This window comes from Gouania willdenowi, chromosome 16 (genome assembly GCF_900634775.1).
Source record: "Gouania willdenowi chromosome 16, fGouWil2.1, whole genome shotgun sequence".
NCBI lineage: Eukaryota > Metazoa > Chordata > Actinopteri > Blenniiformes > Gobiesocidae > Gouania > Gouania willdenowi.
The window spans coordinates 16,213,828-16,238,229 of NC_041059.1; the positions used below are offsets into that span (position 1 = coordinate 16,213,828).

A 24,402-nucleotide genomic window follows, 5' to 3' on the forward strand; every position below is an offset into this window, starting at 1 on the left:
TCCAGTCACACAGCTGCTTCACAGGCCTGAAAATTAAAGCATTTACTGTAAGGGACAGTTAAAATAAAGTGTTTGAAATGTTTAGCTTAGTTTGGGTTTTGGTTAATTAAAAACAAAATGTTATGTAATGTGCAATAACACTACTACATTTGAAGATAGACCATATAGTCAGGTACCTGTATAGGTTGAGTGATGCAGATGTTTGACTCAGAGGCAGCTGGATTTGCCAACATTAAAATCGTTATCAGAAAAATGTGTTTCAGCTTAATCAACTCCTCCTGGGATTAAGATTGAGAAGTATTGCCATTGTTTGTAATTTCACCATTAACATTAACATAAAAACATCATGTGCTCTTGAATATATCCGACACCAGCAGTGAAAAGTAATGCTGTCCATATAAGATCATCCATTTCTTGCTGTTGTTGCCCTCCTTATTATTGTAGTGGGTTATTGTTTTATTATTATTATTATTATGTTACGACACTCAAAAGTCTAAAATTACACTTTCATTGTGTTTCAGTGCTAAAAGAATTGAGTATGCTCTGATAGATGTTTTGTAATATCTATTAATTGATCTAATGCAGAGATTCTCAACTGGTGGTTCAGGACCCAAAAGTACGTCGCAGACAGCTGGTCAAAAATAAATAAATACTGAATGTCTCTCAGGTTGGACTTGTCTTTTATTTTGAAAGAAACTTTTTTCTTTTGACAGGCATACTGTGAACTGCATGTTGCACAGGAAAATATATAGATTTATGTTTTAAAAACAACAGCTATTTTTGAATAACTAAATGTGGTTGATTTGATTCTGGTTGCAATTTAATGACCTGGGCAAAATATGGGTGAGACCAGTTAAGAACCCGTGATCTAACGAACAGGGAAAATCTTGAGAAAGTGCTTAAAAAAAGACTTTAGTCAGTTTTAGATTCCAGTACGGACAACTGAGAGAAGTGCTGGATGATCAGATGTGAACTTTCCAAGATGATTAATCAAACTTTATGAAGTCAAACACCTGCACACTGCCATATGTTGGCTGGATACCTTGATAAGCGATGCACCTGTCCCTAGAAATAGATGTGGCAGGTAACTTTTTGATCAAACTGTGATATTCAAGCAAAGCTAATTAAAGGCTTATGTGACAATGTTCAGTGACGTCCTGCAGGAACCTGCTCAGAGCGAGTCTGGAGGCCCAGCAGCCCAGTGACAGCGTTCCATTCAACAGACACTTTAACAGTCCATCTGCAGCCGTGGGAGAAATGATTGGTGTTGAAACGTTCACTCCAACACTGGGAGTCATAAGTAACGGGAGAGTCAGGGCCACGCCGCCAACAGCTCCCAAAGCGTTCCCGGCAAAAAGGCAAACAGTGAGGCAGCAGGAGAGGGACGACAGACCAAGGCAGCGAGTCATGACTGTCAGAGAGTCTGAGGAGAGCCAATCAGTGAGTCCGATCAGCAGACAGGAGCCTGACAGCAGAATAAATGCTGTGCTGGGGTCTTTGCTGAGCCAGAGGAAGTCAAAGGAGACCAACGCTGGAGCCAACACTTTGGCAGCCCACTCTGCTTCTCTCTGCAGGGAGTTAGAGCTGGACGAATCAAAGACGCAGAGTGCTGCAGAGAGGCCGAGCATGAAGAGACCGACTGATGGAGCGCGATGTTCCTGCACAGAGAGATGACAACAGAGGCAGCAGCAACATCACCTAGTGAGAAAACTGCTTTAAATTTGATAGATTCACAAGATAAATAGCCCTATTATGTTTTATCATTCTGTAAGTAACAGGGTTCACTTGTGTATATTTACAACAATATTATGTACCCCATTTAAGTATAATAGACATTTCCTTGTATATGGGGCTACAGTTTGTGAATTCTTATACATAAATTAGTTCTAGTTTTCCTTAAAAGATTAAGAATGACATTTATTAAAAGTATTATGAAAGAAAGTGTCTGGAGGTACGTTAAACATAGCCATAGCCCCCGGAACTATAGATACAGTCGAGTGGTCTAACGTGCCGCACTCACTGCTAATGTGGGTTTCGCTAAAGTGGGTCGAGTCCCACATTTGACAATTATTATTATTATTTTTTTTTTTTTCAATTCAACATATTTAACACATCAAATTCCACCTTTAAAAATGTATTTCCGACAAAAATAAACATTTTAGGGTTTGGGATAGAGTTACAGTTCGGGTTAGGGGTAAAATAAAAGGGTTGGTGGGGTAGCTAAAAATAAATATGAGCTAAAATACAAATGGCGGAACTTTAAGTCACGTGGTACACCTATCACGTGACCTAAACTGCCCAATGAGGGGCGCTGCGTATCCATAGAGTGACAGTCTACGGATACGTTTAACGTACCCGTAGCCACAGCCATTACAAGGCATCCCTAAAATAAATCATTTAAAATTGGGCTTTTTAACTTATTGAGGAGATGCATTCGTGGTGAAAATGGGAACGTAAACAGCCGAGTTTGTTTCATCCCACTTTATTCATGTATTCAAGATGGAACGAAAGTTAATTGACATGTATGGCTACAATTTAAAAAAATTGTAAAATACATTTGAGTTCCATAATTGTCAAGCCAAAAAAAAATAAAAATAAACAATAATGTTGCTTAAATAAAAATGATTGTGAGAACTGCAACAGGGACTGGGGTTGAAATGTATACGTTTTCTATCAATAAACGAGAAGTGTTTAAAATGTTAAAATAGCGAAACAGTCTGCAAATTCACTTTTATTCACGTAATATTAATGTAAAAGTAGGAACGCGAATTAAACGTCAACGACACGGTAAAGAGCAGCTTATTGACAATAGCCCGTTCCCTGTAAGTAAAACAGCAGAACTCTCATACCGACCTTAAAGAGTTTATAGGAGGAATGCAGCGCTGTTGTAGACAAACTGATGGAAACAAATACATTGACCCAGTCAACCACACAGGACGCCATTAATCTGCCCTGGAAACAGCACATTAACAACAACAAGCAAGTGTTAGCATCTGTGCTGCAGCGCTAGCTTCTTCATTACCATCGCAACTCTAAAAATATCTTTGACAGTCCGTGACAAACGGTGACATTAGAGGAGACACGGTCCAAACTTTAAACAGGGTTTGTCTGCGTGTTTGTTTTGACATGTGACCTCGCGGAATCCACTACTACGCATGCGCGTAAAATGACACGCCCCTAGATACTCTGCAAAAAAACATATTTCTTTACTGCAAAAACAACAACTTTGGGTTACTCAAATCAAAAATGTATAACGTATAAATTGCTTTTTAATCTCTAATTTGATAATCTGATGAATTTGTCTCCACGCCAGAAATACGGAGCAGTTGACTTGTATTTCAGATTTTCTACTTTCCAGAGAGTACCTGAACGCAGCAGAGGTTCGAATACTATGGCGGCGGAGTGTTTGACAACACTCACGGAGCAGTGGATACGCGACAGACTTCAGCTGACACACCCGTGCCTTGGTAACCCTTTCTCCTGTTTGTTTGATTAGACGACATATATAGCATAGTTGCAAACATTGTGGTAGAAAGTGGTGGTTGTTGAGAACAATGGTCGCAGTGGTGACCGAGTCAGGCTCGAGCATCGATGGTTGTAGTGTTCTGCTTCATCTGGTCATCATTCAAACTGACTGACTGACTTCAGTCACATCTGCTTATAGCAACGGCTGTTGTGATTTGGATAGAAAGAAATGAGCATTTCCCAAACATTTTATATCAACATTAAGTTTCAAATCACGCTTTAAATTTCAGTTATGTTGAACCGCTTGAAAGACACCCATAGGTGGCCAAAATTAAACAATTCACTTGTACAAAGACCAGTAAACAATAGATGTTTATGTTATAAGCCATCAATACAACATAGGGGTGGGAACCTCTGGGTACCTCACGATACGCGATACAAAGCTCACGATAACGATTGTCTCACGATATGACGATACTGCGATTATTGATATATTGGTCAAAAATCAATCTACGAAAATCTATGACATCTGTCACACCTGATATAACCTATTACCTGTAAATATTAGGGACCCTCCCACATGTAATTTATTTAACACCCAGCTAAGGGTAATCAGCCCTGACAATCAAGAGTTATCTTACATTTTATTTTTTATTTATATATAAAGTATGTATTGGACAATTTAATGAAACTGACATACATTTTTAAGAAGGTGAATTAAAAGTTTTATGAATGTTATTATGTCATTTTAGAATGTGATTTTTTTATTGTACTAATGTTGATGGAATTTTTTTTAATGAATTACTTTTATGTTCAGGGACAGCAGACGAAAAATAACCATTTTGCTAACTCTGGTACATTTACTGTAATGTTGATGAATGTACATACATTGTCCCTGTCAAATAAACAAAATTAAAAATAAAATTAAAAAATGTAAAAAAAGACACTTTTCTACACCCATTCCAGCCTGCTTGACTGATCCGTTTGTGACGTTAACAGGTGATGTTCGCAGTCTGAGCCTGCCGGGAACCAGCGAGCAGAGGATCGCACATCTGGGATCCGCTTTGAACAACTTTGTCCGTCTTAGGTCACTAGACCTCTCCTACAATGCACTCATCTCTATTGAGGTATACACCATGTTACTGTCACCACACAGCTTGATGTTTTAGTTTGAGTTTGGGGTGGGGAATCTCAAGTATATCCCATTGAGAAACATGAATGCTAGGATTTGTGGGACCCTATTCCACATCACAGGCTCATTGACATTAACATCTAAGTTCTTTTTAGAAACTTTGATAACTTGGATTTATACGTTTAATGTGAGGAAACCAGAATACTCAAGAGCCCTTCTGCATATCACTACCCATATTTATGTGGACAGTAAGTGTAAAGTAAATCTGAGGAATTTCTTTCAAAGATCTGGACTTTTGACTAAGTAATTATTGCATTCAAAAAGCAGCTAATATTTTAAAAATGATTCATAAAGTGGTTGTTGTATTGTACTTCTAGTGCTTATTGTGTACATACTGTACAATTTTATACAATCAATTATCCTGGGGTGTCAATGTCGACATACACTGAATATACCAAAGTAATGGAAATATATGGGCCCCGCTATCTATTTTGGGCTGAAAATCACTTTTAAATGATTAATTATTTGATTATTTTCTATCCAGGGTTTGCAACACCTAAAAAGGCTGGAGCATTTGACCCTCTACCATAACTTGATTCCTTCCCTTGAAGAAGTCAAAGTGCTTTTTGGGCTGTCGGCGCTCAAAGAACTGGATCTGAGACTCAACCCTTTGACCAAAAGTTTCCCACATTACCGCCCGTGTCTGATTCACGCCATGCCCAACCTGCGCAAGCTGGGTAAGATGTTGCTTTAAAATACGTTCCACGTGAGTCATGTTTAAGCATTACTTTCTTTACTTTTCAGATAACTGCTCAGTCAGAGACACAGAGCGCAAAGCCAGCCTAATGCAGTTCTCTTCTGACATGTTTTACTCAAAGAAGAAATCTCCACCAATTCCATCTGAAAGCCATAGGTGTGTGAAATTAAGCAGGTGGCCTGTATATCACAGTACAGCAGTGCCGTGCAGTCAGGGTAGGCAGTGCCTACCCAAGAGTGAATTGATATTCTGATTATTTGTTTTAATTATAATATAATTATAAATGATTTATTTTTCCATTTCCGATAGCCTACAGTACCTATAAGTTTGAAAGTGTCAGCATTTTGTGCTTTTCATAGCCCAAATGACTAAACATCGCTATTTCCTGGTACGGAAGAGACGCTTCACAGTCTCACTGCGCTGTAAGGCAGGAGGAGGCCACACCCTTTCCCAAAAGCACATTGCTGCTCTGACTCTGTTCCCATAGCGTGTTTTTTATGTGTCTGCGCATGCACAGTCAGTTCCCCAAGATGAAAACCATTAACGTAAAAAGGAAGCTCTCTACGCTGCCTTTGGACGTAACCGTGCTATGCTAAATGCTATACGTACCTTCAGAGTGCATTAGTGAATTGATAGAGCGTAAATGACAGCTTTTAAAAGATGGGAGACCGACACCTGAGCTACCAGACCTTCAGCAAAGGTAAGGTCAGAAAATTGTTTGTATTTTCTACAGTGAATGGAACAAAAGGAAGAACTGGCTTTCTGGATGCTCCTCACTGAGGCTGTTCCAAGTTGTTGTTATTTTCTCAGTGTTTCTGTGTTTCCAACACAAACAATGGATGCACTGTCGTGTCATGAGATATATCTTGTTGGGAGAGTATGGAGGCTATATTAAATAATTGTTTGTATTTCTTTAATGGTGTTTTATGATGTTGATTTTGTTAGATGGCTAATTGCTTGTTTATGTGGATCTTGTTGGGTTTTTTCTTTCTTATTATGAATTTTATATTTTGATAAGCGCATTGAGATGACTTTGTTGGAAATTGCGCTATACAAAGAAAGTTGAATTGAATTGATTGAATTATTAACACTTGCCAACTGAAACATATGAAATTGCCATCTGTGTTGACATTGGTGGTCTCGATTTGCAACGCCCGCCTACCCAACCCTAGTGCTCACGGCACATCACTGCAGTACAGACACTACAATCATTACTAATATCTGTCGACTCCAATGAACCAAACACGCATGTTCTTAAACTGTGAGAGGAAACTAGAGTAACTTTGAAAAATTTGCTCCAATTGATCGAAAAAATTCAAATTCCACGTATAAATGGGTGGCTAAGGTTAATCTAAATCTTCTATTTTAGATGAAAGATTGCGGCAGTACATATTCTAAGATTAGGCTTGTCCTAACTAGCACAATTAATTGAGAATGTATGAAAGTATGTTAGTTTGAAAAGAGTAATGTGTATATGTAATGCACAATGAACTCGGAATAAACAATCAATCAATGTTGCTATTGCTCAGCATAATTAAAAAAAATAGATATGCCCGCTTTATTTAAATAGTTTATTTTGGTTTTTTTTATTTATGTATGGCTTTGTTTCCTTTGGTGTTTAGGAAAACTGATCAAATGCTGGGATTAGCTGCCCGCTTAGCCACGACTGACAGCAATGATGCTGTTCTAAACTTTGTGGAGACAAACCCTGCAGACCATCTCGGAAACTTCAGCAACTCTGTTCACACAGAAGCCAAAGGTAAGCGGTTGTTTAGATATCTGTATATTTGTGTATATGTATTTTACATTTAAAATTTTAAATCTATAGAATTTGTCTCTCCAGGTTACTGCACATTTTCAAAAAGATTAGTCATGTATGTGTGAACATCAGTGGGTTATGACTGTAAATGTATGTATTTATTTAAAAGAAGCACAAAAAGTAAAGTGTCCATAAGCTGCAAGCTGATCCTGGCAAAGGCATCATTTTCCTTTCCGCAGAATCACCACAAGGGGGAGACAAAAGCTGTTTTCAATGTTATGAACAGGTTTTGTATTTATTTGTAATGTGCATCTTAACAGAGTTCAAAGGCTTTCACATGAAACAGAACACCAAGAGAAAAAGTTCTACCTCATCATTGAAAGTGGCAGATAGACCCAAAGTGTCCTTTGGTCCCCACGTAGAGAATCACCCTCCTGTTCCAGGCTCCCTAAAACACAGCAGACGAGCTGCCAGGGGATACTTTACTCCAAATCCTGGTCAGCCATGCATTTATTTAGTAGTTTTTCCATTTCATTTTGGCCTTTTATATAATTTGAACTTTCCCTGAACCTTTTTTTTTTTAACTTCATTTTTCCAGATCAAAGCCTGCATCATAGTTCATTAATCAATATTAGACCTCCCAGTCCTCGAAACCCTAATGTAATTCTATCTGACCCGTCAAATTCCATCTTACACCCACCAAGACTGACGTACTCCAGCTTTAACAAGACGGAGCAGAGTTCAAGCCTGCCACAACAAGCTGAAAGAAAAAGAAGAGTGAGCTTTCATCCTAAATGTTTATTTCCTTGGTATGCTGTTGTCATATTAACACAGAATATTTCTACTACTGGCATTTTTCCAGGGTGGTTATAGGAAGCCTCTGGAGATGCTCCTCGACCTCGTTGACAAACACTGGACGGGAGAGCAATTGTGGCCTCATAACAACAACTTCCTCTGTGAGTTTAAGAAAACATTTGGGAAGTGTTATCTGATTACAGGAGCCAGAGAACACGAAAGCTATGTGGTCCTTTCTATTATTTGAAAACAGCTCAGGCAGTCCAGATCCTTTCAATGATGGAGAGTGACATTACCAGTCGGGAGGCAGAGGTCAAGACCTTAAGACAGGAAGTGGAGGTTTTAAGTTCTCGAGCGGCATCACAAGAGGTAGAGCACAAAACTGAAGTTGGTAACCTGAGTGCTCAGCTTGAAGACGCTCGCCAAGCAGTCGTGAGTTTATTCAACACTGGAAAACTGCAGCGAGGTCCAAGAAGAAGTCAAGGTGTTGACACGTATGCGTCATGTGCGTTCAAACACAGGGCGAACTAAACAAGCAGCTGCAAGCTGTCCTAGAGGAGAATGTGGCCCTGCAGAAGCAGCTCATCGACTTAGAGCGACAGTCCCTCAGGTCGTTGATGATAAGTTCCCCCTCGGCTCAAATCAGAGGTTTGTTCAAAAGCCAGTGGGAGTGGGTTACATGCAGGTTTACAAATGACTGTTCTGTCCCCCTAAAATGTGTTTTTGAATCATCATCAGAGGCTCAGAGAGAAGTGGAAGAGCTGAGGAAAGAGATTCAAGGTTTGAAGTGCAAAGTTCTAGAGGCAGAAGACGTCAGGTAGTGGTCAGACATGCTGCCACAGGTGAGAGAGAAAACTCATCATTTAGCTATTGATTGGTGGACAAATGTTGTTTGGGTGCATTAATGCAGTCAGGTGTAACACTAATTTCTTTATGTCTTTGTGTATCTGCTGCAGGTCTCTGGTGATAACCAATGAGTGTCTGCTTAGAATGAGGAAATATTTCACCCTTCAACATGATTGTCTCCTATATTTGATTGATAGCTGAGTGCTGAAAAATGTGTTTTTTGTTGTTGATTTCATCTGGTAAGATGAGAAAGTAATAGTTGTAAAAATTCACTAACAATTCATAAGGGACAATGAATTTCATAGGAAAAAATGTTTTGTTGGAAGTATATGTTGTAGTTCATTGTGTCTGTCTAGGCTGTTTTTATTTATTTTTTTCCAGGTCAGTTATGTCTTCATCTGCTTTATACACTGCAGTGAAATGAATGCATCCAGATTCCAGCTGCACTGCCACTTTATTTATACCTCTGCCTCAGGGATGGGGGGTAGACCAGGTCAGAGACTCACTGGATGCAACACAAACTCAATGTATCTTTTTTATTTGAACCATTTCAGGCCATTGGCTTGTAGTGAGATTAAATGATTTAAGATTACTGTGAAGAATATAAAGCCAACACCTTTTAAACAGAAAATTAAAATTGAGTTTTATTTTCACTTGTTTATGGTCAATAATTCACCACAAATCATGGATGGACAACAAAGAGCCTTTTAGAGCAAATCAGGAACACACGGCATGCATTGGGTCACAATAATACATTAAGAGTTATTTGAAAACGACATTGCTCGTCCACATTAAAGGTGCACACTATTTGGCATTAAGCACAGGAAACAGATCATAAGCTGCTGCAGCAGGCGTAAACTAACACACAGAGCCGCTACTTTTTCCCTTGATGCATACTTTGTAATCAGACTACAGGTAGTGACACACAAAAAACTTTTTTTTTTTTGTAAAATAAATTCTACAAAAGTATAATACCACTGGTTTGAATTTACCCAATTGTCTGACAAAGTAGGTCAAGAAATGTTAAGACTTAACATTATTTTTTGTGTATTGTAAAATAGTGCATTTGATGACGGTACCACACTGAAAATGTACTCAGCAGACAGGTACTGTATATTAGAGGATAACTGACTTTGTACATGCACTAGTCAATATATATTGTTTGAAAGCAACACAAGATTTCATCACGATCCCACAGTGTCATGACTTCGTATTTTTTTTAAGCAAGAAAATATTGAAGTCAGTCCAGCAGTGTTCCCACGAAGCAGTTCTGATACGATATGTCATCGAAATGCTTCTGAATCAAAAGCAGTATACAGAACATGCACAAAGTACAGCGATACAGGCAAAACAGACAAAAGAACAGGAAGTCAGTGTCTTAAATTAAGCCTTAGGGGAGAAAACGTTTTAGAATATACACAATCTTACCACAAATATATTAGAACTACAGTATATATATAAATCTGATGAGGAAATATATGCAAAACATTAAAAATACAATCTTGTACAACTGTGCTCATCTACCGTGCAGAGCTTCCCTTTTACAGCTGATTTCACCTCAGTTAAAGTTTGTAAGACATTTTAGATACAGCCGAGAACAAACAGGAGGAAAAAAAAGTCCAAAAAAATTATAGCAGGTGTATCACCTTTTCTACAGCATGGGGGATTTGCTGCATTTGAAATAAGTCACAAAAATGACATCAATGTAAATTTTGCAAATCACTTTAAAAAACGCAGACAAATGGTTTCCTTTTTTTCTTATTCTGAGCTGAAGGCAAATAATTCAAATTCAGGTTGAGAAATAACACAGACAGTAGATACTCAGCAGTTGACAAGTGTAGATGGCAGAAAAAAAGGAAGTTTCAGTGAAGAAAATAGAACACATCAAAGCTAAGTTAGAAAATTAATGCCAAATATCTCCAAAGCTGCAAAACAAACCAAAATGGGTTTCCCTCTTCAAAACGTGGGAAAACTCGAAATTTTCTTTAAATGTGCAACGTGAGTAATTCAATACACTGTTGTCCCACTTTTGTTTTTCTTGGCAACTTGATCATTGTGCTTGATAAATATTGTAAGGCCCTTACTTTACAGGAAAACCTGAATATTCATTTCATAGTAAAGCAGTTTCATTTGTTCTCCTCCTCAGTGTTTGGCAGTATCTTGCTATTCAAACAGGAATGTACCAGCTGGTGATGACATTGTAAAAAAACATGTAAACATTTTTCCAGTTCTCACACAAAGAGAGGAACTCAAAAGGACATTTCTCTCTCTCACACACATACACACACAGACAATATAGATGGGTGGGGAAAATATATGAAATCCTATTGTGTTTCTACTTTGAATACTCTTTTAATAGAAAATCATCCTAGTAGTTGATCAAATGTTTATTTCCTTCCTTTTCTTCACCCTCACATGGGGTGTGCCTGCAGTCTACTTATTCACCTTCTTTTCATATGACCCTCGATGTTTGTATCCCGATACGTATCCAGAAGTATCAACAAGGTCCACTCGTCCCGCCTTTCCCTTTCCACGCCCCGTGTCGTCAAAGCGCTCCTTGTGCGAGCCTGTGAACTTGGTGGTGTCTGTGAGACGGCTGACAGTCGGGGAAGCCACGGCTCTCTGCCAGGAAGACATTTTGAGTTTTAGCAGAGATCCTCTGGTCAAGCAGAGTGAGAAATCTGGTGAATCTCACCGACAAGTCTTACCGTGACTCCAGCAATGACAGGTGCCTTCCCCTCAATGAGCTTGAAGACCTCGGTCTCAGCGTCCTCTCCACTCTTCTCTTTGTATTTCTTCCTGGCCAGCTCCCCGAGTGCAACCTTAAACTCATCATATGTGATGGTGCGACAGGATTTCTTCCTGAAATATAGAAGAAACTTGTCAATGTCCAATCTTAAAGCCCACTTGAGGAATCTACAAACTTTCAACATAAATTATATTTGTTAACACTTTACTTGAAGTTTTATACATAACGCTGACATTATTATGGTTCGCGGCTCAGCTAGTCTGGAGCACTCGGCTGAACTATCCTATCCTGTTTGCTCTTCTGTTCACTGACCTCAACCAGTCAAAGCGGATGGCTGCCACCTCTGAACCTGGTTCCGCTGGAGATTTCTTCCTATAAAAAAGAGTTTTTTCTTCCCACTGTCGCTAAATGCTTGTTCATGTGGATCTTGTTGGGTTCTTTTTCTTACTATGGACTTCATATTTTCTTCACCGCTTTGAGATGACTTTGTTGTATTTTGCGCTATATAAATAAAGTTGAATTGGATTGAATTATGATATGACACCTGTCATTAGCATGAATAAGGTGTCATGAAGGCTGTCATGAAGTGTTGTTTGTTACCATAACCCTAACCATACCTAACCCCACTAGATCCCTTTACCTAACCCAGAAAATGCCAACATAGCTCCAAAGGTGTCATAATTTAGTGAATGACACTTAATGACAGCCTTCATAACATCTTATTCATGCTGACAATGTAGATTTACTGTTGTTTATTGTAAAGGGAGTTTTCCCAAAGCCTTGGTCCATCCCTTGAAGCATGGAGATGATGTAAACAGTAAAAAAAAAAACTTCACTGTTTGGATCACGGCTTCCCGTCTGAGCAACACCACACACAGCTGTCGAGTGTATTTGTGACAGTCTCCTCACATCGTCCATCATATTGTGCTCCAACCCACGGTGTGTTAGATTTCAGCTCAGTGTGACCTGGACTCTCTCTGTAAACCTGCTGAATGTGCTGTAGGTACCTGAAACATTGTCAGCAAGCTTCTCATTTTTGAGCTCAAACTGGTGGTGGGAACTGAAAATCTTGTACAACAGATCGTCATCATCATCAATCATTCTCCATGTGAAGGAGGTCTTATTGTTTAACTGGCCCTTTGCCTGTTTCCCCTCCACGTAAAAAGTGCATGGTAACACAAATACAAACAGCCATTGCCGTGGCGATAAATTGCCCAAACAACAGCCTGTAAAAGTTCTGCAGTCTCCAAAGGCAACCTGCTGCCATAGCAACAAGCTGGTAAACAGAGATGTTTTGGTTCATTATTAATATATTTTTTTCAGTGATGGCTTTTGTTTGGGAAACCCATCAGAGTGGAACACTTCAAAGCTATGCTGTGTATTGTCAAGGGGGGAAAGCTCCACTTTCAGCGGCCGTCCCACGCCAAAGGAGATAACACTGCCTTCACTTATGGACCAAAAGAATAACATAGGTTAAGATAATAAAGGAAGAAACGGCAAATAGAGAATTTAAGCCTTAGCAGTGTTAAGAGGAAATAAAACCTGTAGTTTGGTCACATAATACAACTATACAGCACAGGATCTGTTTAAATCTAATGATCACATTCACTGACGAGGAAGCCTTAAATACAAAACCGTCATTGAATGTCATGTAAACATTAGATTGTTTATAAATGCCCAAGTTTGTAGCTCATAGATGCATAAAGCTCCAAACAGGCACACATAACCACAAATAAATTCAGCTGTACAGACATTAACCCGTGCTCATTAGCATGTTATGTTTCGTGTGTAGACAAAGAGCTTTGATGCTGATTAAATGCGTGGTGGTGCAACTCGTGGCATGGCAGTTCCTCTCAGCGGTGCCTGCAGTCAGAAACTACATGTACGTAACCCCTCCCCCAGTGCTGCCACTGTCCCTTTTATTCTGTGGCTTTTTCTGTGTACAGTGTAACACATCTTTCTCTCCATTTTTACATACCATCTCTTTAATGAACACAATCAAACTAGCATTAAAATGCGTGCTAGAATATAAGAACCTAGAAACCCACACATAAAACTGCACGGTACAAATTTTCTAAAGAAAATAGTGGTGATGCCATTGTGTTTTATAATATTTGTTCAAAGGACGATTTAAACTAGTCACACAGCCTGTGCTTCCTCTTCAGACTTCACCAAGAGAAACATGCTTGTAAATGTAAACAGCCATCACCATGCCAACTGTGCAGGGAACGACACAGAGGAGAGAGAGTCTAGAAAAACAAGGAAACACCTTTGAATTCCCTAATGAAAGTTGAAGGCTCAAATCTACAGCTGGAGCTGAACATGGATTTATTAAGGCTAACAACATGCACGCTTATTTCTGTCCCAAAAATTTGTAACTCAGTTTGTCATTCATTCTGTTGCTTTATTTAAATGAGAGTATGTCACACATAGTAATAATGGGACAGCTCCAGGCAACAATACAAGAATGTTTTTCATTTTTGCCCAAGACCAGCTTTAACATTCCTATTTTTAAAACTCAAAGATAATCTTTTTTTTTCTTGTAAGAACAATTGGCACAAGTGCCAAGCAGTGAAAGATCACCATAGCTATCATTCCTAACAATCTCAGTCATATACACATTTAGCAGTTATTTCAGGTAACCTAATGAACAGGTATTTGCAGAAGGAAAAAATTACACAATTTGACAGAAGCTGGCACAGAAAGACTAAGACCACTTTATAGCTTTCTGTGAGAGTCAGTAGTTTTAAACATTTTCCAGAGATGGAAAAACACAACATAGAGCATTGTTTTGTCACGATACCAGTCAGATGACAATTTAATATATCGTATCTTTAAAAGATGTGACCAACATGATCTTAAAGAATGAGATTTTCTCAGACAGTGAGTTTCAATATTTTAATGTATCTACAACTTCCAAACATGATGTAAAACATAGCTTTTGCATCTATTAACTAGTATATAATACCCGTGCGCCGATAGCAGTAGAGTGAGAATTTTATAAGTGGGGCTTTTTAGGCATTTTGGACTGCAGAAAAATGATGGTGAAGAACTACAATTTTATACCATTCATGCTAAATTAAACTTGGTAAAAATGTGTAATTCGAAGTGTCTGTCTTGCAGTTTTAACTGTTGGTCAACTGCAAAATCCAGTTTGTATTTTCTTTAATGATGATGTTGGTAGAAGACTGATCACTGATGTAATACAGACAAAATTCAAACAGGAAAAAATTGTGATTGTTTATAGGATCCTGTAAACAAATTAGTGAGAAAGCAGAAAATGGAAATTCCTCTAATTTAATGCAGGCAGACCTTTTTCATGGCCTCTGCTTCTTCAGTGGGACACTGATGAATGGCTTCCAGCCATACTCCACGATTCTGATGCTTTCTAGCAGAATAATCCTTATTCATTTTATTCAGCAAGTAGAAGCAAAATCACAAAGCTGCTATGCAAAGTGATGAATTCTCAAAAAAAAAAACAAAAAAACACAACCTCAGACTGTTAACCTTCTGTTTATACATTAATAACAAGAGACAAACTGCTGGATGTGCCTCACAGTGCTCTAGCAACAATGATCAACAACAATACAGTGCAATTAGTGGTGTTTTACCACAGTAGCTTTACCGACTGTTTAGTAACCGTTTGCAAAGCTGTGCGGATGGATGAAAAGTTCTCTAGTGGTCAAACACCGTTGAAGTCATTGCTTATTATTGTGCCAGGCAGTAAAGAATGACTCAGTCCAGCCTGAGGTAATAAAAGATGAGTCATCCTGGACTTTTGCTCCAGCAGCTGTTTCTGATAGACAGCGTCACACAGCTTATACTAATGTTAGAGAAATGACTGTTTAAAACACTACATTAAGACATTAATAACAAAGAGAAATAAAACAGATGCCTCAACTCTGTCATTACCTCCACCAAGGAGGAAATATTTTCACTGGCGTTTATTTATTTGTTTGTTAGTCTGTTGGAAAGATCATGTCAAAAGTACTCAATGGATTTTGACTAAATTTAACCAAAGATTGACCTTACGCCTTGGAAGATTCCAATACATTTAGGAGGTGATCCTGATGAATGAACTGATTCTGGATCAAAAATTCTTAATTCTCATCATTGACCAAATTTAAAAAATTCATATCTCGGTTCATAATTTGCCAATCTTTATTAAATTTGACTCCCTTATGTTGGGTTGGTTCCTCCATTACCCAACCAAGTTTCATCCAGATCGAATACAGATTGCATATTTCATCGCAATTTTTAAAAAAAATGGGGTTGCCCATACATTTGGACCTACTGTATTGTTATTAATGGGGATAGACATTTCTTTAAAGTGTAAATGATCATGGTACGATGATCAGGATCACTGATCCAGATATCTGGCAAAGAGGATATACGACGCCTGGTGGAGGTTTGCGCTCTTGTTAATCGTCATTTTGATTGAAAATAGGAATCTCCTTCACTACTAGTAAAGGACATAGAGTTTTAATGTGATCCATCATGATTTAATAATTATTGTTTTTATCTACAATGTTTTTTTGACCAAAAATGAGCTAAATAAAGACAAACACGCATGATGACAAAGAGTATGATGGAATTAGTTAACATTTTCATGCAGTAATACATTTTAGACTAGCTCTATTAAAGACTACATTTATTCAGAATGCATTGTATTTTCTGGAGGTGGGAGTAAAATAATGTGAGTGGGTGGAATGAGATGCTAAGCATGCTAAAGCTAATGTGGTTTCATGAACAGCAAGTTGTGTTTCAACATATGAAAGGACTAAGGGAGCTACAAGCTAGTGTCCTGTAGCCCATCCTAATATACTTTAATGTATAATAGCACATTTAAAAGTTACAACAGTACGGTTTGCACCATTAACAGCATTTAAAGGATGACTGCAGTAAAAGAAAATACATATTTACAGATCAATACTGGAAGTTTCTTAAGCCAGCACATTGAATAGAACCCATTGTGATCTACTGGTGTGTCCATTTCTTACTTGACTTTGGTGAAGACGATGTCCACATCAGTGAGGGTGATGTTCTTTCCATCGATCACGTGGCAGTCCTTACACAGCTTGGACCAATTCTTGCCATGCATCTCTTTGCCAGTGGCCCGAGTGTCACCATGGATGGCAAAGCGTCGAAAAGACTCCTCCAAAGCAGTTAACTCCACCGGTGTGGAGGACCCCACTCCCCCATCGCTGGTCCCATTGGACTCAGTGGAAAGCCTTTTGGATGCCCGGTCCTTGGATTGTTCACTATGGGGTCGTAAGGGGGCGGTGCTCATGTTTGGGTGTTTGGCCATCTGGACTTTGAAGTCATTTATGTTGTCTCTGAAGTGCAAAATAACAGAGAAAATTGATGATCATCAGAGTTATATAAAGATCAATATGACTTCCTAATACTCAGCAATCTTTCCCCTTAATTAATACTGTATACTGTGTGTTCTGACACTTTCCTATCAGAAGCAGCATTAAGTTCCTCAGCAACATGAGCTGCAGATGCGTGTCTATCAGATCACATCAGTCATCATATGCATCAATGTGTAATGATGTCACCAGTTTGTCATCCTGGCACTGTTTTTGATTTACATTTTTCCTGCCATGACAAAGATCCTCATCATTTTTGATGACCAAGCTCACCACCTGCAGGGCCCAAGAAAGCACTTTGAATCTTAATTAAATATTTTTAGAACAAACATTTGTCTTTAATTTGTAAATGATCTGTTTATTAATATTTGAATTATTTTCTATTGTATTACTTTAACATTTAAAGAGATGTTGTGTGATTACAGTGGATTCTAGTGCGATTATTATTCATTTGACCTGTTTATCGAATAAAGGCATGTTTTCTATGCCGTATCATAATCCTCTTTTAAATGTCCAATTCCAAATTGTTGAGTAATATATGTTAATATAAAAAAGGATCAGATCTTTTTTAGTATTAAAATAAGCTCATCTCCTGTATTTAATCTTCTCACCATCTTAAAACCAGAAATGAAGTTGAGTCTCTACAGAGAAAAATGACTTTGAACGAACACACTGTTCCTCTTGATTTTTGACTTTTTTTTGAAGAACCTCTATTTTCAGAATCAAGAGGTCTGTGTCTGTGCTCCTGCTGCCTCTGAAGAATCTGGCGCCAGCCTGAACATTACAAATAAATCTGTGCTACACATTTGAAGACATTTGAAAGGATAGATCCAGTAATGAACTCACTTCTGGTCTGCCATGCTTGTGCAGGAGTTCAGCTCCCTTTTTGCAGTGCTTGAATTTGCTGACGTATGTTTTCTTTCTTTGCTGTAAAAGAAGCAAGAATGAAAGTCACTGGAGGAAAAGTGTGTAAATATATACGTGAATGCGTAATAAAGAAAGAGGGCAAAAAAAAATCACTGATAATCCAGAGCTAGGAAATATATTGAGTTTTCTATTTTGGTGTAATAGAAAATTACAATATTGCCTATATCGATATACAGTATATATATTTTTTCTATAGTTTATTTTGTATCAAAATACTCGTTTTAGGAGTCACTGGTTCTCAGAAAAGCACACAGACCTTCCTCTAAACAAGCCACACTATAGAACTCACTCACATGTGCTGTCCGTTACAGGGAAAAAGCCAAAAGTGGAACATATTGTGCATAATGTGTTTTTTCATAAATGTTCCTGTGTGGCATTTTGCCTCAGGAAATTTAACCCAGAATTGTCCTTCTGGTAAGACTTTATTTGAAATAAAATTATCAAAATGTATATCGTATATTGCCATTTTCAGAAAAAATATTGAGATATAAGTTTTGGTCCATATCGCCCAGCCCTACACCAGTGTAATAAAAACAGGTTTAATCACAACATGACAGGAAGCATGTTAGTGTCTCACCAGTACAGTAAATTCATTTCATATTGGTTCAATGCATAAATGCAAAAATATCACACATTATTCATTCATGTCAAACCCATAGAAATGTTATATTTCAAAGAGCAGTTTGTTTTTAAAGCATCAATTGTTTTCTGCTCACCTCTCAGCTGCTCCCATACTCAACTCAGCATCCTTATAGAAAGTGCATACATCCTAATTCCCTGAAAACACTATGTATTAAATACCTGCAGGACTGTTTACAATACACGATGCAGGCCAGACGGAGATGATCAGCCCTGTGAAGCGAACCTTCTGCTCAATCTGACAAAGTCTCAGCAGCTCCCTGTAAGGTCCTTCCACCCACCCACCCCCCTAGTGGCAGCAAACACGAGGTTTCACCTCAACAAAAAGCTGGTGGCAACAATCCCACATGTGACATCCCTCAGTCAGTACAGTAGATGCTTGAATGTGTACAACAATTCGAGTTTTCAAGTTGTCAAGCAAGTGGATTAAGCCATTATAATCATGTTGTGAATTCTTAGGATGTGTATGTGTATAAATAATAGCATTCAGAGCTATAGACACTGGGAACCCATTGTCCAAGACGAGAGGCTTCTCTGTCTGACCCATGCCCAGTTTTCCCCTCAAATACACACACACACACACACACACGGTGACATCGCAGGGCAACACCATTGATGGCAGTGGGTTCTTTAGTCATTTGTCATCCAGCATTCAGGCCAAGATAATCAAGATATAGCCTACTTATGGCAGTTGCAGAAGCTTTTCATAGGTACCAATAGAACACACCAGGACTCAAAAGCTTTAACCAATGCCTGGCTAAGCATGTGATGCATTATAAAAGTGAGAAATATGAATGTGAAAATATTCGGTCCAGCTCAAGTTTTTTGTTTTAAAAACCGGCCCCGCACTGAACATGTATGTATTTGAAAAGTCCTGGAGTGCAGACTGGCATTATTATCCCGCTGTGAAGAAGATTTGCAATAATTTAAAGTATTGTGTTTTTGCACAGTTCCTTGTTTTTCTTGTTTTTCGTTTTGTTTTTATCCTGTTTTGAGTCATACCTGTCTAAGCTGCATCTAAGCTTGTCTAAACCACATTTCCTGTCTGTGTCTAAACCTAAAAACATAAACAGACGTTTCATCTTCCATGAAGCTCTACAGAAGCCTAAAAGCGACAATAAACTGCAGATGCTGGGGCAAAACCTGTGTTTGATTTTTAACTCAACTTTATTTATATAGCACAAAGTACAACAAAGTCATCTCAGTGCGCTTAACAAAATATAAAGTCCATAGTAAGAAAAAGAACCCAACAAGATCCACATGAACAAGCATTTAGCGACAGTGGGAAGAAAAAACTCCCTCTATTTTATAGGAAGAAATCTCCAGCGGGAACTCGGTTCAGAGGTGGCAGCCGTCTGCTTCGACTGGTTGGGGTTAGTGAACAGAAGAGCAAACAGGATAGAATAGAAGGATAGTCCATCCGAGTGTCCCAGACTAGTTGAGCCGCGAACCAATGATCATTCCATCCGAGTGTCCCAGACTAGTTGAGCCGCGAACCAATGATCATTCCATCCGAGTGTCCCAGACTAGTTGAGCTGCGAACCATCGATCAGGAACCACCAACTCCAGCATCAAGGCACCATTAATCAAGATCTGCCAGCTCCAGCTTGTCATCCTCTCGTATACTTATTACAGGAATAGTACATTCAAGATGATAATTCACTGCGTCGCATCGGGTCATAAACACGCCAAATCATGTCAAAAACGATACGAGGCAATATAACGGCTACTAAAAATGGAACTGATTGTAACTACTCCCTGGGCGCTACTCTCTGGCTGCCCACTGCTTCTCAGTGGGAATCATTTAACTTATTTAATTATCATTTACACCTTGTTGGATTTTGACCCATAGGGTACGCTTTCTTATTTCTAATGATGTTGACATATTTACACTAAATATATGTATCCAATTTTTATTATGTGAAATAGACAAAGGCTACAAGAAAGAGTAAAGACATATGAGGGTTTATAAATATTCTTTGTTTTGACCTGAATCAATTAAAATAGAACAATTTAGATCAGGCCTTGTTTTTTTTTTCTGTTGAAGCTCAAAAACTGCCTCTGTCTTGCATTTCATTGCATTATGATGATTAGTAATTGTGTATTTATTCAAAATAACTGTCAACAATGTAAGTTAAGCGCTTTACACTATTAAACTTCTTTTTACATGGTATGCTAATGATCATGAGCAAGTGTTTCGTCATCTAATTTCACTTGTTCAGTCCTGTATAAGCTAAAGCTCAATTAATTTTTTTCTAATAAATAAATAAAATAAACCCTTACATTTCGAGTTACTTGTAGGAGATTTATGTGCCCTCTATATCAGTGTCATTTGTGTTTAAAGCATTAAAACTGGGTGGGTCATTCTGGAGTAAATTTGGCTAATTCTAATCAATGTTTTGCGCCATATGTTACTAAAAATAAACAGCTTTTTTTTTGCTCTGCCCCATTCTGCCACATAAAACACGAGGAGCCATTTGGTTTAGGGTACATCTCCAGAGACAAATCTGTGACTGGATGACAGCATGCTTACATACACTCGCCTCCTGGCAATACGCGACGCAGATGAGAGCTTCCACAATAAATTGACCTATTTTGAACCACATCTATTCATAGTAAGAATACACCGCTATGACCAGAAGGTTCTCTTCATTGTCAGGCCAAAGAGATGCAGTCTGAAACAGCAAAAAAAAAAAAAAAAAACTTCCTGTTTGCTTTCAGATGATGTTTATCTGACAAATTAGTGGCACTGGTATCTGAGTGATGTGAGCGAGAAAAGAGGGAGTTAAGGATGTTAACGTTGACCCACTCATCCATCGTACCATCTTGGTGAGTGGGCATGGTGATGATGAAACCATCTGTTTTCAAACTAGTTCAGCAGTATTTTTCAGGCAGATGCTCTGATATTTAACCGAGTCTGTCATTTATAAATGTAGGCCATCATTTATTACCATCTTCATCACTACAATGACCTTCCCTAAATGACTCAACACATAGCTTGATCCAATTCCTTTTGTCTAAACCAGTTAAAGCAAAAATACATTTAGAGGGTTAGTAGCTATATTTTGCTTTTATTGTTATTTCTTTATTTCTTTATTTTTCTGTATTCTGTAAAGCGACTTTGAGTCCCAAAAAAGGTGTTATATAAAATCGATCTATTATTATTATTATTTTATTATTAGGTGTCAGACTCATTTTAGTTCAGGGACCAAATATGGACCAGTTTGATCTCAATTCAGATTTTAGGAGGGAGGAAAAAGAATAATTTTAACATCAATTGTGCCCTAGTTTTTATTACCAGTTCCTGCCGGATCTTCGCTGAAAAAAATTCTTGATTTTGTCACCAATTTTTGTGTAATTTAGAGGAATTTTGTAGAATTGTTTGTGAGAAATTGCAAGATTTGTGGAAAAAATTTAGACTTCTTTCCACATTTAATAGGGTTCAAACAAGTGCATCGCTGCTACTCCATTGCTCTATTATAAAACTGACTACTTTATTCACTGCTTATCGTTTAAATGCAACCCCGTAACAATTTCCCTGCTTCAGACCAACACCCCCACACCCCCCACCCCCCACCCTCCCTACTCCCACATTATTTACACAGAGAGGGAATGACATCAGCTCACCACAGCCTGGGTGTGAGGTCACCACCACGCTGTCCCTGTCAGCCCTCGCCTCTCTGAACACTTTAACTGCTCTGTGAGTCAAGAATCTTGGCGAGCCTTGTGCTATAGAAAAAATATTAACCAGGCATTGGGAGCAAAATATACAGTATTTATGTAAGACAAGCTACAGTTGAAAGGAATAGATCAATGTGAGGGACAGAGGATGTCTCTCTATAATGCTGCTGCTGTCCTTTTAATTAACTTAGAATACTATTGTAACCTATTTTAATGTCTTTTTAATGTCATGGAAATGCCAGCCAAGTTTGATTAATAGAGTTGACTAATGAATTGCAGCAAAGACACCATTAAATGTAAATCTCTCTTGGATTTAAATAATACAAATAATAATAATAATGTGCGACTGTTTTTCCCCCTGACATGAATTTGGGTAAAGGCAAAATTTAAAAAAAATTATATTCTGAGGTGAAGTGTCAGAACACAGAGTGCAATCTGTATTTTTTTTTTTTCACTGGCACTGGCAATTCAAACTATAGAGACAATATGGCGTTGGAATTCTTTTAAACTCGTTTTTGTTTAGGGGGGAAAGATGAACCAGTTTGATCTCAAGAGGGTCACCAATTTTAAGGCTAGAAAATGAGTAATTTCCACATTAATGTGTCTTAATGATATATAAAATATGTAAGACACTGACAAAATCCAAACAATAAGTGACAGATTACAGTCCCTGCAGGGTCTTCACTTAAATTTACTTGATTTTGTGAGCAATTTCTATTTAACTTAAGGACATTTGTGTGGAATAATTTGAGGTAAGTTGCAGGATTTTGAAAAAAAAATTAGAGTTATTTCCACAATTTTTGATAAAAAAAAAAAAAAAAAAAGAGTGCGGTCATGTGATTTGAGCATGTGAAATATTGTGAATTTTTATTGAATGTGTGTATTTGGAGGGGCTGAGATATCTATAACTGAATTAGATAGTAAATCACACAATGATTCATGTTGTCTCTGTAATTTTGACTTTCTATTGCGGGCCACATTGGATGATCTATGTGGCCGGATTTAGCCCCCAGGCCTTATGTTTAACACAGGTGGTTTAGAGGTAAGAAATGACCAAATGAAAATTCTTGAAGAATTATTAGGAACCTAATGAATGTGGACAAATCTTGTTTTTACCCTAAATTATATAACTACCAACACATAGCATGACAGCGTTAACATTAAGGGTGCAACCATAGGTCTAAAGTCCTGTCAGTCATCTTTTTTCAGCCAATCCTGGTGCTCATCGTTGAAGCTTCCTCCTCCCTGACTTAAAGTGAAACCAAAGACAAACAGAGCAGAAAAGGCTCATGTTTATATGACAGAACATGTCTGCAGCTGCAGGTTCAACCAGAATCTTTTTAACGACAAAATGTGTCACATACACTTGCAAATGTCATATTCACACGTTGCACGTGATCTGTTTGTTATTGTCAGCTCCGATGCAAAAGATGTAGAAAGGAGAAATATGTAAAAAGCCAAATAGAGGTGAGACGTGCAGCCCCAACTCTAATGTGCACATTAAAAATGCTATGCAACATTGCAAAAGCGTGTACAAATAGACAGTTGCGTGCAAAAAAAACCCACACAGGAATCACACACACACACACACACACACACACACACACACACACACACACACACACACACACACACACACACACACACACACACACACACACACACACACAGGTAAATGATGCAACATGTAAAGCTTACTGCTGCAGAAGTGCTCAGTGTAAAATTAGATGTAATCCTTCGAGGACCCGATCCTTGATCTTGGTGGTGAAGTCAGATTAGCATAACTAATAATAATAATAATAATAATAATAACTGTGCACAGCCTGTGTCCTGCTGCCTGCCTGTGCTCAGGTCTACTGATGGAAGCTTCTCGGAGATGCTGAAGGGAAACCAGGCGGAGACGCTGATTGGCTGCTGCCTCTCCGCGCGCGCTGTGCGCTCTGATGGCTTCACAAACAAATAAACAGCCTGAGCTCTATAAGCATCCTCTGCACAACAAAGCGATAGATGTGTGAAAACATAGGCTTATTTCAAACAAACATGTTAAATGTGAGTGATACTATCCAATGACGCACATCCTAAAAAACAAAAAAGCTCCATTAATTTGATATTGCGTCTGTAATGTCCAGTGTACTACTGTGTTACACAATCATTGTGTCTCAGCATGAGTTGAGATTATGTAACCTTTCTCTCTGATGGCTCAGAAGACATCGCAGTGTACGTGTGTTTGTATGAGGAGACATGGAGGGAAGCGTTCAGCACTAAGGCTAACGCGTAATA

General features: G+C 38.3%; 3 protein-coding genes across 7 annotated transcripts; 1 reads left to right on the forward strand and 2 right to left on the reverse strand.

The window, feature by feature from the left end:
• Nucleotides 1-18: 18 nt before the first annotated feature.
• LOC114477607 (uncharacterized) lies at nucleotides 19-3,159 on the reverse strand. The gene is made up of 2 exons (XM_028470025.1): nucleotides 2,854-3,159; nucleotides 19-1,658 (listed from the first exon to the last, which is right to left on the reverse strand). The coding sequence occupies exons 1-2, from the start codon at nucleotides 2,965-2,967 to the stop codon at nucleotides 1,125-1,127; spliced, it is 648 nt and encodes a 215-aa protein (XP_028325826.1). The 5' UTR covers nucleotides 2,968-3,159; the 3' UTR covers nucleotides 19-1,124.
• Nucleotides 1,649-9,425, forward strand: cep72 (centrosomal protein 72). Of its 2 annotated transcripts, XM_028470019.1 has the most exons (13): nucleotides 1,649-1,701; nucleotides 3,343-3,467; nucleotides 4,465-4,592; nucleotides 5,142-5,334; nucleotides 5,402-5,510; nucleotides 6,977-7,113; nucleotides 7,434-7,610; nucleotides 7,712-7,890; nucleotides 7,976-8,069; nucleotides 8,162-8,340; nucleotides 8,430-8,556; nucleotides 8,647-8,750; nucleotides 8,865-9,425. In XM_028470019.1, exons 2-12 carry the CDS (start codon nucleotides 3,392-3,394, stop codon nucleotides 8,727-8,729), a joined length of 1,482 nt encoding a protein of 493 aa, XP_028325820.1. In that variant the 5' UTR covers nucleotides 1,649-1,701; nucleotides 3,343-3,391; the 3' UTR covers nucleotides 8,730-8,750; nucleotides 8,865-9,425. The 2 variants fall into 2 exon arrangements, with proteins under 2 accessions (XP_028325820.1, XP_028325819.1); XM_028470018.1 differs by lacking the exon at nucleotides 1,649-1,701 and having other exon boundaries at nucleotides 3,191-3,467.
• Nucleotides 9,372-24,045, reverse strand: tppp (tubulin polymerization promoting protein). 4 transcript variants are annotated; one of them, XM_028470024.1, is made up of 6 exons: nucleotides 23,821-24,045; nucleotides 22,069-22,164; nucleotides 17,722-17,802; nucleotides 16,504-16,839; nucleotides 11,463-11,616; nucleotides 9,372-11,376 (listed from the first exon to the last, which is right to left on the reverse strand). In XM_028470024.1, exons 3-6 carry the CDS (start codon nucleotides 17,733-17,735, stop codon nucleotides 11,188-11,190), a joined length of 693 nt encoding a protein of 230 aa, XP_028325825.1. In that variant the 5' UTR covers nucleotides 17,736-17,802; nucleotides 22,069-22,164; nucleotides 23,821-24,045; the 3' UTR covers nucleotides 9,372-11,187. The 4 variants fall into 4 exon arrangements, with proteins under 4 accessions (XP_028325825.1, XP_028325824.1, XP_028325823.1 ...); XM_028470023.1 differs by having other exon boundaries at nucleotides 22,069-22,170; XM_028470022.1 differs by lacking the exon at nucleotides 22,069-22,164.
• Nucleotides 24,046-24,402: the final 357 nt, after the last annotated feature.